Genomic DNA, 13,855 nt, shown 5'->3' on the forward strand with positions numbered 1-13,855 from the left:
CCGGGTACCGCAGGGAGTTGGGGAGATCGTCCCAGGGCTCTAGTGGAGGATCCGTCTCTACCCGCGAGACGCGCGGAGGGCCGCCATTTTAACTTCGCGCCGATCCTCCAGGCCAGCGGGAGCCCCGCGAGCCTCAGGGACAGCCTGCAGGGCCCAGGAACGAAGCAGCAGAGAGCGTCGGGAATGGCGGACACAGGCAGCCCGGTGTGGGCGAAGGAAGGGCATTGCAGTAGGTAGCATGAAGGCGGATGACTGATAGGGGGGTCCAGAGCACTCTTAAAGTGCGACCGCCATCTTGACGCCTTGGCTACTCCCCCTTAAAAATATTTCTAAGTTTGATTTCTGGTGTGTAGTCTCATGGATGCACTATAGTGAAGACCATTAATAAAGTGCATTGGCCCATCCACAGATGCTTAAAATCCATTAATGAAAGACTTCAGTTGGTGGCTAAGGTAATGGTATAACTTCTTTCCAGACTTTAGGGGATAATTACAGATTTTTTACACTTGATTATTCCAAGAGGCGACTGACTAGGTTGCAAACCATACCAGGTGATCTTGGATTTCAGCACTGGAACAGTAATACTGTTGAAGATTGCGGCATGACAAATCACTTTCTCTTGGTCAACAAAATTAACAGCTAGAAGATTAGTGTGTAATATTCCAAATTCCTGCACAGTCACTGTAATGGAGATGAGAAGTTGAAGTGCACTCCCTTACTGCTTAATTGTTTTTAATTCTAAATAAGATATACCCAGTGTCTTTTGCTTTTTCATAACCTCGTATCAATACAGTAAGTGGTTTGTTTTACATTACAGAAACTGAGGTGAAAAGTAATGTCGCGTCTATAAATCAGCTTCCCCCGGAGGTCATGGTGACTGTTTTTAGTTACCTAAGCCCTCGAGATCTATGCCGCTGTAGTCAAGTAAACACTAAATGGTCTCAACTGACTAAAACTGGATTCCTCTGGAAACACATATATCCAGTACACTGGGCCAGTGGTAAGTAGTTAAGTCTTTTAAATATTGTCATGTGCCATTCAAATAATGGTAAATTTGATAGCTCAATGGTATTTCCGCCATTCTATGTTTTCCTATAAATGTGTATTTTGCTGTTGAATATTATTATTGAAGTCTTCCCTAAACCATCATGTATTCTTGTAAGTATTTCTGTTGTGGTGTCCATAAATGATGACCGGATCCAAGGTACATTCAACAACCTTTATTCCTCATCCCTGGAAGGTAGTGTGCACCCCCCCACTTCCTTATCTTAGCTGCCACATATTCAAATTCCAACCTGTTCAGTTTCCCTCCAAGTGGCATGTTAATGCTGTGCTCATTCAAAAGATGCACAACCCTTTAACATTACACATGTCTACTCCCTTTGTTTTTACAATGAATATCAATATAGAACACCAAGCAAAAGACCACAATATGAACACATACCACAAGTAAGATAACAGGAAAATTAAAGAACACATTTCTATGACTGCTAACTGCCCTTAAATACAGGTCTGTAATTGCAGAGCAGTTCCTAAAACAGTTATTCCTTAAATTTAATTGGTAGACAAACATGGCAGCCAATTCTTCGCATCTGCACACCATCTCTTCCTATCAACACACGCTCAATGCCATGTTCAAGTTCCACATCTAGATGTGCAGTCACACTTGCTTCCCAGCAGAACTTAAGCTACTTCCCTACACCTGCTGTATTACACTTCAACCACGCCTCCAACCATAATCAACCATTCTCAGCATATTACTTCTGAGCACTACCTGCACCATTGCATGTCCCTTTGCACCTGGTCAGAATACTTCAGTGCTGTTCTATTCCATCACTCCACCTATCGGAATTGTTCACTCGTTTAATCAGTCAAGGTTTCAGAACATGTACTGTCTTAAACTTCAAAACTTTATTTACACAAACCCGCACAAATTCTTCTGTGCGCTTCCTCCACTCCATGTCCTCTATCGTAATACTCATTGTGCACTTCCTGTACTTCCCTTATGTTATTTCTTACTACTTCCAGTTACCATCAACCTGGTTTGCCCCTGACATATGTCCAAAGTTATCTTTAGCCTATTGTTCTTGTCTTTTCATTAACATGAAAGAGCGCCGAATTTTTGTTGTTTAATTTTTACAGCCAAAGACTTTATTACTCACCCGATTTAAAGTATTTTATGGCTCCATTATCACCCTTGTGATAGAGTTAATTCGTCTGATTTATTTTCTTTTTGTAAATCTTTTTATTGTTTTGAAACACAGACTCATATAAATATAGAGCATTCCACATTTCTTATCGATTGATTTCCGATACATATGCGCCCAACCTCACAATATGGAGTCTCCCTTCATCCTGACATCTCGCCGTCTACTCCTGCAATCCTCAACAAAAAGGCTATAGATCTGGCTCTGAATTCTGATTAAGCACCCTTCATGTCCCCTGCAATGAACCTCAACTCCCATCCCCCACCCCTGCTGCTAGCGCTGCTACCACAGGGAAAAAAATTATAATTTCGCTAACGTACTACTCTTGTGCCGTAGTTGTATGGGTCATCAGATTATCTACACTAAAAGACCTCATAACCTTTCATGTTGCAGGGATCCCCCCCCCCCCCCCCCCACACCCATGCCAACTCCTCTCAACCCTGGAAGCACCAGTTACGCCTGCTCCTCCCCCACTGATGCTCCCGAATCTGACTCTGCATCCGCATCCACCAACCGGAGTCCCGCTACCAGGGCCTCCCATTCCCTTGCCGCTTCTAACGCTCTATCACTATGGGATCTATGGGCCTGTTGCATCCTGAGTGAGCTCTTGCTGCCCGCCCACAGTATCAGTGCAGCCTTCCACCTTATATAACTAGGGCCAGCCGCAGGCTTCCAATGGGACGTTATTTCCCTCTTGGCCAAAATGAGGCCTAAGTCCAGGAACTTGCTAGTTATCTTATTCTTACTAGTATGTGAGAACCAGTGTAAAAGGCACACCCCCTTGTCCATATCCATCTGCCGCTCTGTTATCCTGCAGAGTGCCCCAGTCACCTCCGCCCAGTATGCGCCCAGCAGTGGGCAAGTCCAGAGCATGTGGACTAGGTCCGCTCCCTCAGTCCAGCACCGGGGGCTGGCGGCCGCTGCAGTACCGCGGAAATATTGATTCATTTTTGCCGGGGTGAGATATGCCCTATGTAACACGAAGAATTGGATCAGCTGGAACCTGGCATTCCGAGTTCCCTTCCATGCCCTTCGAAGAATTTGGGACCAGGCTACATCCGGGATATCCTTCCCTAAGTCCGCCATCCACTGTTCCCGCATCTCTGCAGCGGGGAAAGTCAGTCCCCTGACATTCTTTTGTACAAGCATGTAATCACCTTATGCGTGCCCGCCGCCTTCCCAACATATTGACAGGTTTCGCTGACTGGGGGTTCAGAGAGACCAACTCCCCAATATTTCTGCAGGGCAGCACTCAAAGCCGCATGCAATAGGAAGTGGCCACGCGGAAGCCCAAATGATTCTTGTAGCGCATTATACGGCAGCAGTGCTCAGTCGGCATATAGGTCGCCCACCATCTGCAAACCCAGCTCCTCCCAGTCCGCCAGGCCAGACCAGACCAGTCGCCACCGTGCGGCAACGCTGTACACCTACCCAGTGGTATCTCGGGCGCATAGGGTTTCAGTACCCCAATCCTGCTGTGATACCGCTTCCAACAGTATTGCAGGGTACTCTCCGCCATGGACAAGTCAGCCATTCTCCGTTTCTGCCTCCCTGGTCCCCGAAACTCCAGAGCCACCTTTTGGGTGAGGACCTGGAACTGCGCAGCCAAATAGTATAATTCAAAATCTGGAGATGCAAGGCCCCCCTACTCTCGCGACCTCATCAACGTTTCCAAGGCTACTCTATGCCTACCGGCCCCCCATATAAAACTACTTGCTGCCGAGCAGAGTTGTCGGAAGAACGCTGCCGGTATCCGTATCGGTAAAGTCCTGAAGAAATACAATAGGCGAGGAAGCGCCACCATTTTCAGGAACGCGACCCTTCCCATCACCGACAAAGGCAGAGATCCCAAGAACGGCATGCTACTTCTCAGGCCCCTCATTGCTCTCTCAATATTACCCTCAAGGAGCTCCGCCTGTGTATGATACACCGCGTTCCTAAATAAGGAAGGCACCGTGGTTCCCATGCCAGGCCGGACGATGACGTCGGCGGGCTGCACGTGCTAGACACTGGGAAAACACAGGTCTTGGCCCAGTTAACCCGCTGGCCCGAAATGTCCCTGAAACGATCAAGAAGCGTACGTGCCCCGCTCACGGTGTCCCCGGCATCCTCCAAAAACATAAGGAGGTCATCCGCATAAAGTGAAATATCGTGGTCGCGGCCTCTGAGTCGAAGTACGAAGGCCCCGGTGGCTCAATGATTAGAGCGGCAGACCCTGATGCAGAGGTCTAGCCCGGGACCAGGGTTCAATTCCCCGCCTCGGCGGGTCTTGGGCTTAAAAATTCCACGGACCTGATAATTCTCGCCTCGGTGCCTATTCCAATCATGGAGTCCCACTATGCAACTCTGGACATTAGCTTGCTTAATCTCCACAACGACCCCCACAACGCTAAGGATGCCTGGCCTCCACCTTGGGGGTGCCCAGGAGTGGACGCCTCACAGGGAAAGCCAGGATGGGTTCCACAGCGGTATTCGTACAAGCGCCTTGAGACCCTTGCGGGTGAGTAGTGCGCTATACAAGTATCAATTTACATTCTTACGCATCCCCTAGTTTTGCGAGCGCAGCCAGCGGCTCCATGGCAAGAGCGGACAACGGGGAGAGCGGGCAATCCGGTCTAGTGTCACGTCCCACTGGATAGGAGGAAGAAACGGCTCTCCCCACTCGTACCCTAGCAGTACCCGACAAATACAATATTTTAGTCCAACCAATATACCCGGCTCCCAGCCCAAACGCCGCCATCACTGAGAACAAGTAGGGCCATTCCAGGCTATCAAACGCCTTAGTGATGTCGACTGAGAGAACAAGTGCTCCACTGCTCCCCCGCCCCCTTCGTCAAGGATCCCAAGCAGCCTTCGAACGCTACTGGCGGTATTGCGCGTCAGGATAAAGCCCGCCTGGTCTGCATGCACCAGCCGCGTCCCCCACAGAAGGAGCCTAGTGGTGAGCACCCGGCTCAATATTTTATAATCTGTAGGAAGCATGGAAAGAGGCTTATACGCAGCAGGGCCAGTTGGTGATTTCCCAGGCTTAAGAAGTGGTACAATGATGGCCTCCCTAGTCTACCCCGGTAATTTCCCCGTCTTCTGAGCCTCCCGGTATGCCATCAATAGTCTTGGCGCTAATAGGTCTACGTACGCCGAATAGAATTCAACAGGTAAGCCGTCGCTCCCAGGTGTTTTATTGTGTGCCAATTGCTTAATTGCGCAGCGGATTTCGGCCAATGTAGTTTCCTGCCCCAGAACCTAAGTGTTGTAATGGTTAATTCCCCTCTTCTTTCTTCACATCAATGCTCTCTCTCTGTTCAGCCTGCATGGCAGGAGAATGATGTATGATGTCATGGAATGTTGGTGTGTGGACTGGTGGAGAGCGTCAGATGGAGGATGAGAGGCTGAGCAGAGGGAGACTGCTCCTGGTGGGGCTGTACAACTATACTTCTATCTTATTTACCTCCTACCTTCATCTTCTACAACTATAACTGAAACTAATAAAGGAACTACTTGGAACTACCACCTGGTTTACACTTTGGATTCTTTATTCACAACATTTTGGCGACGATAGGACTCTTGAACCTACAAACTTAAAATGTTCTTTTACATGGAACATTGAAACTGCAACTAAAGAAAAGGAACATTCAAACTGCAACTAAAGAAGTATAACTTATGAATTACAAGCTTTGGGTACTTGCTAAAGAGACTGGCAGCTCCAGCCCCACCAGTGGCCTTTTTACACCGGCCAGCCTATAGTAAGCCTGCCAGTTTCTTCTTTACTCAAGCCTGAGCTTTTCTACATTATTAGCTCTGTGCTGTGCTGTGCTCTATGCTGCTCTGGGAAAACAGGTGAGCCAACGACAAGTTTCGGGCATTGGCAACAGTGAATTGCTTTCTGAGGACAACCGACACCCCTGGTGAGCATTTATGATGATATAAGAGATGGTTGTGCCCCTTAACCTGCTGGCTGTGGAGGTCTATTAAGTTTGACATATGCTTTGTCTTTGAATGCCAGCCACACTGTGAACGTTGAGGAGTTGACCCGCTGTTCTGTTTGGCTACCTTGATGAACTAGTGCATTTATTTGTACTCTGAGAGCCTCATGTTAATTTTTCTACATTATTTCTATCCCCGTTTTGGGTATTGCGCATTTCCTCTGTGTGTCTCTTTACCTAGCCGGTTTAACTGCTGCCATTGTTTCAAAGAATGCCTCGAGCACACACAGAGTCTGCGCACACTTACCTCACTTCAGCTGCTTTGCGAGGCCTTCATTCAGCTCTTTATGACGGTCGTGGCCTTCAAGTCTTTCGTCATCTACGTTTTGCTGTGTGCAAGCCAATGGGTGCACGCACACACCGAGAGCCACCCTTCTAGCACGTCTGTTGCGTGCCGTCATTTTGGTTTGGCAAGAAGACCTACACATGAAGAGCGAGTACCACAGACGGTTTGGCATGAACAACTACACATTAAGCGCAAGTACCACAGTCAGAGTTTCGTCAAATTAGGTTGCAGTTCATGTCTTCCTGAGAACTGTTCCCTCTCCGTGGATATGTATGAAGAATGCTTTCAGAAATACAAGGAGTTACATCTTCGTTTTGACTGCTGGTTATTTGAACACTCCTTTCTGATTCTGATTTCCAGTTTGGCACAGATAAGATTTAGTATTATTCGGAAATTTTCATTATTCGGCCTTTATTCTTTAAAATATACACTGTGCGCCATCTTCTGGCATGTTTTGGAATCGCTTATGCCTTGATTTTTAGCAGGTGGAGAACCAATTCTTGTTCTATTTAACCCCTTCGCTGCGGCGGGAATTCTGCCGCAGCGCTAAGGGCGTGGGGCGGCCGAGCGGCGCTCGCATGCTCGTGACAGAGCCGCTCCGTCACGAGCCGCGGTTGAGCTGTGCTCGTGACGGAGCGGTTCAGTCATGGCCCGCCCCGCTCAATGGAACGTCCAGCGCAGGCGCGAAATTCGCGGCACGCGGCGCGCCGAGCGGGCCATGACGGAACCGCTCCGTCATGAGCACAGCTCAACCGAGGCTCATGACGGAGCGGCTCCGTCATGAGCATAGAACGGGTTAAATGTTATGTCGTTGTTATGATTTATTCTGATTTTGCATATGAGAAGGTGTTTTTTTTTTATTTTGCCATGATTTGCTACTTTCTTTCAGTGAGAACAGGTATCTAATGTCTACATTTACGTGGCAAAGTTAAAATTGCAGTTAGGATGAGTGTATCTCATTTCTTGAACAATGTTACCTGTGAGTGAGTGCATGTTTACATTTGGTGAGGGTATTCCTATAAATTCCAGGTTCATTCTAGTTATTTATACGGGTGAGGGTAACCCTGTAATTTACAGATGAGTGTTTCCCGTTCCATTTCTTGTTATTTACACAGGTGAGGTTATCCCTCTAATTTACACAGATGAGTGTATCCTGTTTCATATTGGTTATTTTCACGGGTGGGGGTATTCCTGTAATTCACACATTTGAGTGTATCCTGTTTCTTTCTAATTTGCATACACGGATATCTGTGTTCCATTTTATTCTTCTTGTCTACATGGGTGAGGGTATTCCAGTAATTATCGCGGTTGAGTGTATCCCATTACTTGTTATTTATGCAGCAATCATTCGCAAGGACCTTAAGATCATTGCCTCTGCGGCCATGACCCTGCCGGAAGTGGACACCTTGGTCCTCAGCCTGGGGACTGAAGTAGGCGCAGTCATTCTGGTGCTACTATACCGTCCCCCCCACCCCATGCCCTCCTTCCCTTCTTCTTTTATCGACCAGCTGACCAATATTGCTACCTGCTCCCCCCGTATTGTCATCATCGGTGACTTTAATTATTGGTTCCAGCATGAGGACGCTGGCCCGCATGCTATCGAACTATTCGAGGGCCTCTCGAGCCTGAACTTTACCCAACTAATCAGGTCAGCCACCCATAAGGGTGGCCATATCCTCGACCATATCTGGACCCATGGAGTCACATCCTCCCGCCCACTTATAACTCCTTGTGTGTGGTCAGACCATCTTTTGATCGACACCACATTCTCGGCGGTTGGTCAGATCAGAGCACCCCTACGGGAGGGTGGCATGGCTCGCAAGTGGAAGGCTGTCGACCCTCCCAAACTATTGGATCATCTCTCCCAAACGTCCCCCCTGCTACCCGATGACACGGGCACCGACGAGCTATGCAGGCTCGTGACAGACTGGCTTACCACAGCCAGTGACATTTTTGCTCCCCTCACTAAGTTTCCCCAATCCCGCCACTGCCATTCTCACAAATGGTTTTACTCCCCATCTAAAAACCCTTCACTTAGAACTCCGCCAGTCTGAACGCAAGTGGAGGAGGGACTACTGCTCCACAAGCAGAGACGCCTATGTATCTGCACGCAATAGGTATAAACTTGCCATCCTGGATGCCAAAAAAAACTATGCTTCTGGAAAAATTCTGTCTGCCCCCTGTCAGTCTAAGGAAATCTTTAAGGTGCTTACCGAATTCACTTCCGACCCCAGAACGCTCCCCACTCAGGCCCCCACACAGGAAGCATGTAACACTCTCAGCACCTTCTTCATCGATAAAATCGTATCAATCAAGGACACCATACCCATTATGATCCCTGGCGCTGGATCTGTCTCCCCTCCTCACAATTCTTCCTCTCTCACTCAATTTCCCCTCTTAGATTCTACATCTCTGGCTACTCTCGCTACCCGCGTTAAGTCGGGATCTCCAGACGACTGCTGCCCTCCCTCCATACTCCGGGACATCTGCCATTCTTTACCCGACTGCATCCTCTCTCTGTTAAACTCCTCTCTCTCTTCAGGTATGGTGCCGGGTTCCTTCAAGGAGGCCGTGCTGGTGCCCCTCCTGAAGAAACCGGGGGCTGACCCCGCTGTCCCGGCAAACTACCGCCCTATCTCCCTTTTACCTTTCTTCTCAAAGATCCTGGAAGCCCACGTCACCTCCTGTCTTTCCCTGTTCATCGAGAAATCCAACTTCCTCGAGACTAACCAGGCAGGCTTCAGACCCGGCCACTCTACGGAGACAGTGATCTTGGCCGTGCTGGATGCCCTGAGAGACGGTGTGGACAAGGCTGCTCCCCAGGCCCTGGTATTATTAGACCTGTCAGCCGCCTTCGACACGGTGGACCACAACATCCTTCTCCACCGTGTCGAACAGGCTGGCATCCAGGGCCTGGCGCTGGCCTGGGTCAGATCCTTTCTGACAGGCAGGTCCCAGACCCTCAGCCTGGGCTCCTTCAGAGCTCTCAGAGAGCATTCGCTCTGCGGGGTTCCCCAGGGTTCTTCTCTGTCCCCTCTTCTTTTCAATCTTTATCTTCGCCCCCTTCTTTTCTCTTTGAGGCAGTGGGACGTCACCGTGTTCAACTACGCGGACGACCTGCAACTCATCTTTTCTCTTAACTCCCCTTCTGCTATCCCCAACTTTCAAGCAGTTATGTCCCACATTCTCCAGTGGATGGGCCACAACCAGTTAAAACTGAACCCCGGAAAGACGGAGCTTCTTCTCCCCGGCAAGAGTGCCTCCTTCTGGGGGCCTCAATTCTGGCCGGTGGATATGGGCCCCCCTCCCACCCCCGCAGCCTCGGTGAAGAGTTTGGGGGTCACCATTGACTCCGCCTTATCCCTAGGGCCGCAGGTAGGGACCGTGGTCTCGTCCTGCATCTACCAACTGCGCAGGATCAGGAAAGTGGCATACCTCTTCACACCTGATGCCCTCCTGCACGTCATCATGGCCCTCGTCCTCTCCCGCCTAGATTTTTCCAATTCGATCTACCACGGCCTGTCCAAAACATCGATGGCTAGATTACAAGTGGTCCAAAATCAGGCGGCGAGACTAGCCTTAGGGATTCCGAAGTGGCAATCTGCCAGGCCCCTTCTTGTCAAACTCCACTGGCTCCCTGTCGTCTCCAGGGCAGCCGTCAAGATCGGCTGCCTTGTCTTTAAGTCACTACTCGGCCCCTGCCCTGCTTTTGTCAAATCCCTCATCAGTCCCTATTGCCCATCCCGTACCCTGAGATCTTCTCACCTTCATCTTCTGACTGTTCCTTCCTTCAAGCTCTGTAGATCTGGAGGCCAGAGATTTGCTTACCTGGCCCCCAAGCTTTGGAACTCTTTCCCTCTCCCCCTTAAAACCTCCAACTCCCTAACCCTCTTTCGCAAGTCTTTAAAAACCTGGCTCTTCCCCCAATCTGCCTAGTCTCTCTGTCTTCTGTACTCTCTACCAGCGCCAGGAAACCCATGGTGTCAGTGCGCTTTATAAGCTCCCCCTACGATACGATACGATACGATACGATACGATGTGAGGTGTATCCCTTTATTTCCATTGGTGTCTTCTTTGTTGAGTACTAGTTGTCACGCATGCATTTTTATACATTCTGGTTATGGTCCAGTCAAGTTTCAGCGCTGGTTCGCTGTTTACTTAACGGCTCTTGTTTATCCATCTTTCTTTTTGTTACCGATGATTGATTGGATCTTTGACACATAGGGGAGCTGAGACGTCAGGTTTACTTATGTTGTACATGCGTTGTTTGCTTTTCCGTACCTGTCTCTCTTAGTGTTTTCAGGTGTGTGCATTTTTTTGGGCACAGGTTGGGTTTCTTGCCTTCCTTTGTGAGAAATGGGGATGGTGTGCGTGCCTTCATTTGCTTATATTTTATTTCTTTATGTATTCATTGCTGTTGTATTATTTCATTGAATTTCTTGTCATTGCATTATTGCATTATATTGCAGTCTAGGCTATTGCATGATTGCATTGCACATTTGCATTTTCATTATTATTACATTGCATTTTATGATTTTGCATTATTGAACTTTGTTTCATTTCATATCATCGCATTATTGCATTCCATTATTGCATTTACTTTGTATTCCTTCTGTTTCTTTACTTCTTATTCTTCTATTGCCTTTTGTTGTGAAGAGAGAGGATATGTTGTAATGGTTAATTCCCCTCTTCTTTCTTCACGTCAATGCTCTCTCTCTGTTCAGCCTGCATGGCAGGAGAATGATGTATGATGTCATGGAATGTTGGTGTGTGGACTGGTGGAGAGCGTCAGTTGGAGAATGAGAGGCTGAGCAGAGGGAGACTGCTCCTGGTGGGGCTGTACAACTATACTTCTATCTTATTTACCATCCTACCTTCATCTTCTACAACTATAACTAATAAAGGAACTACTTGGAACTACCACCTGGTTTACACTTTGGATTCTTTATTCACAACACTAAGCCTCTTCCTCCTCTATTGTAGGTAACTCCATATCCTCCAAGAATGCCTGGGACCCTGTCTCATCAGGTCGTAGGCGGCTGGTGTAAAGGTCGGCATAGAAGGAGCGGAACAACTCATTGTTCCGCTGCTGATCATACTCCAACCGACCAGAGGGGGAGGCCAGCGCCTGGATAGGCACACACAGAGGGGCGGGGTCCGCAAGCCAAGCCAACAAGGTGCCCACCTTGTCCCGCTCCGCATGTGCTCAGGGTACGAACGCCTTATAATCAAAGCATCGGAGCCGCTTCACTCCCCCTGCCACCACCTCCTGTCGAGCTAGTACGTCATCACGCGTCCCAGTGCCATCTGAGTGAGCCTTTTCAGCCTCATGCAAGGCCAGCTCAGCCTGTTCGATCTCCTGCAGGAGCAGCTTCCTAACCCCAACCCATTTGGCGATACAAAACTCCGCGGGTCACCACCTTGAAGGCATCCCATTCCATGGCCGTCGTCGAGGCAGTGCCCGCGTTTTCGGTAAAGTAGTGTTCCATCCCCTCGCCAAGTTCCGCCCGGAACACCGGGTCTTCCAACATCTCGGGGTGCAACTTCCAGTGTGGCATTCTGGGTCGTTCCGCCATCCAGAAGAAATTCACCAAAAGGGGATTATGGTCCGATATGGTGCGTGTTAAATACTCACTTCTGGTCACCAGAGAGGTCGGGCCAGCACCGCTAAAGATAACATCGAGCCGGACATGGAGGTCGTGTAGGGCCGAATAATAGGAATAATCCCTATCTGTCGGGTGCTGCGCACGCCAAACGTCAACAAGCCCCCAATTGTCCTGCTAGTGGCCGCGAACCCTGGCCAGTTTATTAATCGGGGCTGAGGGCAGCGGAGGGTGCGATCTATCTATGGTCACATCAGCAACAGAATTAAAGTCTCCCCCCATCAGGACCGATACCGTGAGATATTCGGTGAGGGCGGAGGATAATGTCTCCAAGAAGGATGCCTGCTCCACGTTAGGAGCATAGACGCTACAAAGGGTCACCTCGCGGCCATACAAGCGGCCGCGTACCGCTACATACTGGCCTCCAGGGTCCGCTAAGAAGTCTATCATTTGGAACGGGACCCCAGCCCTGACCCAAATCAGCACTCCCCGCATGAAGGCCGAATACGTGGTATTATACAGCTGCCCGCACCACCTACGCTGCAGAGTCCGCCCCTCCGGTTTAGTAAGGTGTGCCTCTTGCAGGAAAGCGATCTGTATCCCCCTGCGAACCAAGTAGGAGTGGATCTTATACCTATGCTGCATAGAGTGCAATCCCCGAACATTCCAGGTTATACATTTCACGTCAGGAGCCAGACCCATAACAGTGCAAAATCCCGCTCAAAGCAGCCCACCTCCCCCAGCTGCCAAGCAGTGTCCTCCACAATCAAAAAGGCAACATTTAGTAATACTTTTATATCAATTAGGCACAACAGCAGACAACAACCCCAAACAGACAAACCCCAATCCCAAATCGTCTCTCTCCGCCCCTTGCACTACCCCCCCCCCCCCCCCCCCCCCAAAGGACAGGCACTAACATAGTGAAGCCCATCAAAACCACCCCAACTGCACACACCATGCAAAGTCCAGACAAACTAAACAATACAATCTGGTGGGGGTTGGCTAGGGCCGAGGACGCAACCCGCAATAAGTCCAAATACACTACTCATGCCCGCCCCCCGAATCACCCAAGTCACCCCATCCCCTAGGTCCCCCCGAACCCCCTCCCCCCCCCCCCCCCCCATAACCCCCCGCTTCCGCCGCAACCCCAGGCACTCGCAAATCAGGCATCCAGCCCCCCCACACTCATCCACGCTATTTCACGGCAGCCTGCCATCAAGGGAAACACATATCAGCACCACAGCCCAAAGCCGATATCCCATCCCCACAACCAGTCCCGCACCTACTCATCCAGCAGTCCCGCACCTACTCATCCAGCAGTCCATCAGCTGTCCCAGGGGTGACTGGTGGCAGCCCCTGGTCATCCGAGATCGAAGATTCCCCCTCCGATTGTCCCTTTCCACTGCCCTGCTCGGATGCCTCCGACCTGGCCTGCAGCAGTTCACCAGAAATTGCCGCCATAGCATCCAGGGCTCCCCTTCGTTCCACGGCCGTCTGCGAGGTCGATGGTTTCCACAAGCTGCGCTTACGGCGCCGCAGACGCTGCGACCTGCGAGGTTGAGAATCCCCGGCCAATTCACGTGCCTCCGCCTCCCGTCCGTCCTTTCCCGCTCTGTAGGACTCCAGCCACTCCCAGGCCTCCTCCAGCGTATCGTGAAAATGGGACTTGCCATCCAGTATTATGCGTGGCTTAGCTGGGAAGAATAGGGAATACTGGATCCCTTCCGTGCGCAGTTCCTACTTCACAGCTTGGAAGGACATGCGGCCCCGCTGCGT

At 49.9% G+C, this 13,855-nt stretch overlaps 1 protein-coding gene across 1 annotated transcript in view; it reads left to right on the forward strand.

Moving 5' to 3' along the window:
* Positions 1 to 13,855, forward strand: part of FBXL5 (F-box and leucine rich repeat protein 5) — a 322,370-nt gene that overhangs the window by 58,133 nt on the left and 250,382 nt on the right. The window contains exon 5 of the mRNA XM_086964073.1: positions 818 to 1,000. Within this exon, the coding sequence (XP_086820199.1) occupies positions 818 to 1,000 (183 nt within the window). The remainder of the gene's footprint in view (positions 1 to 817; positions 1,001 to 13,855) is intronic.

Source organism: Lissotriton vulgaris, chromosome 3_2 (genome assembly GCF_964263255.1).
Source record: "Lissotriton vulgaris chromosome 3_2, aLisVul1.2, whole genome shotgun sequence".
NCBI classification, from domain to species: Eukaryota; Metazoa; Chordata; class Amphibia; order Caudata; family Salamandridae; genus Lissotriton; species Lissotriton vulgaris.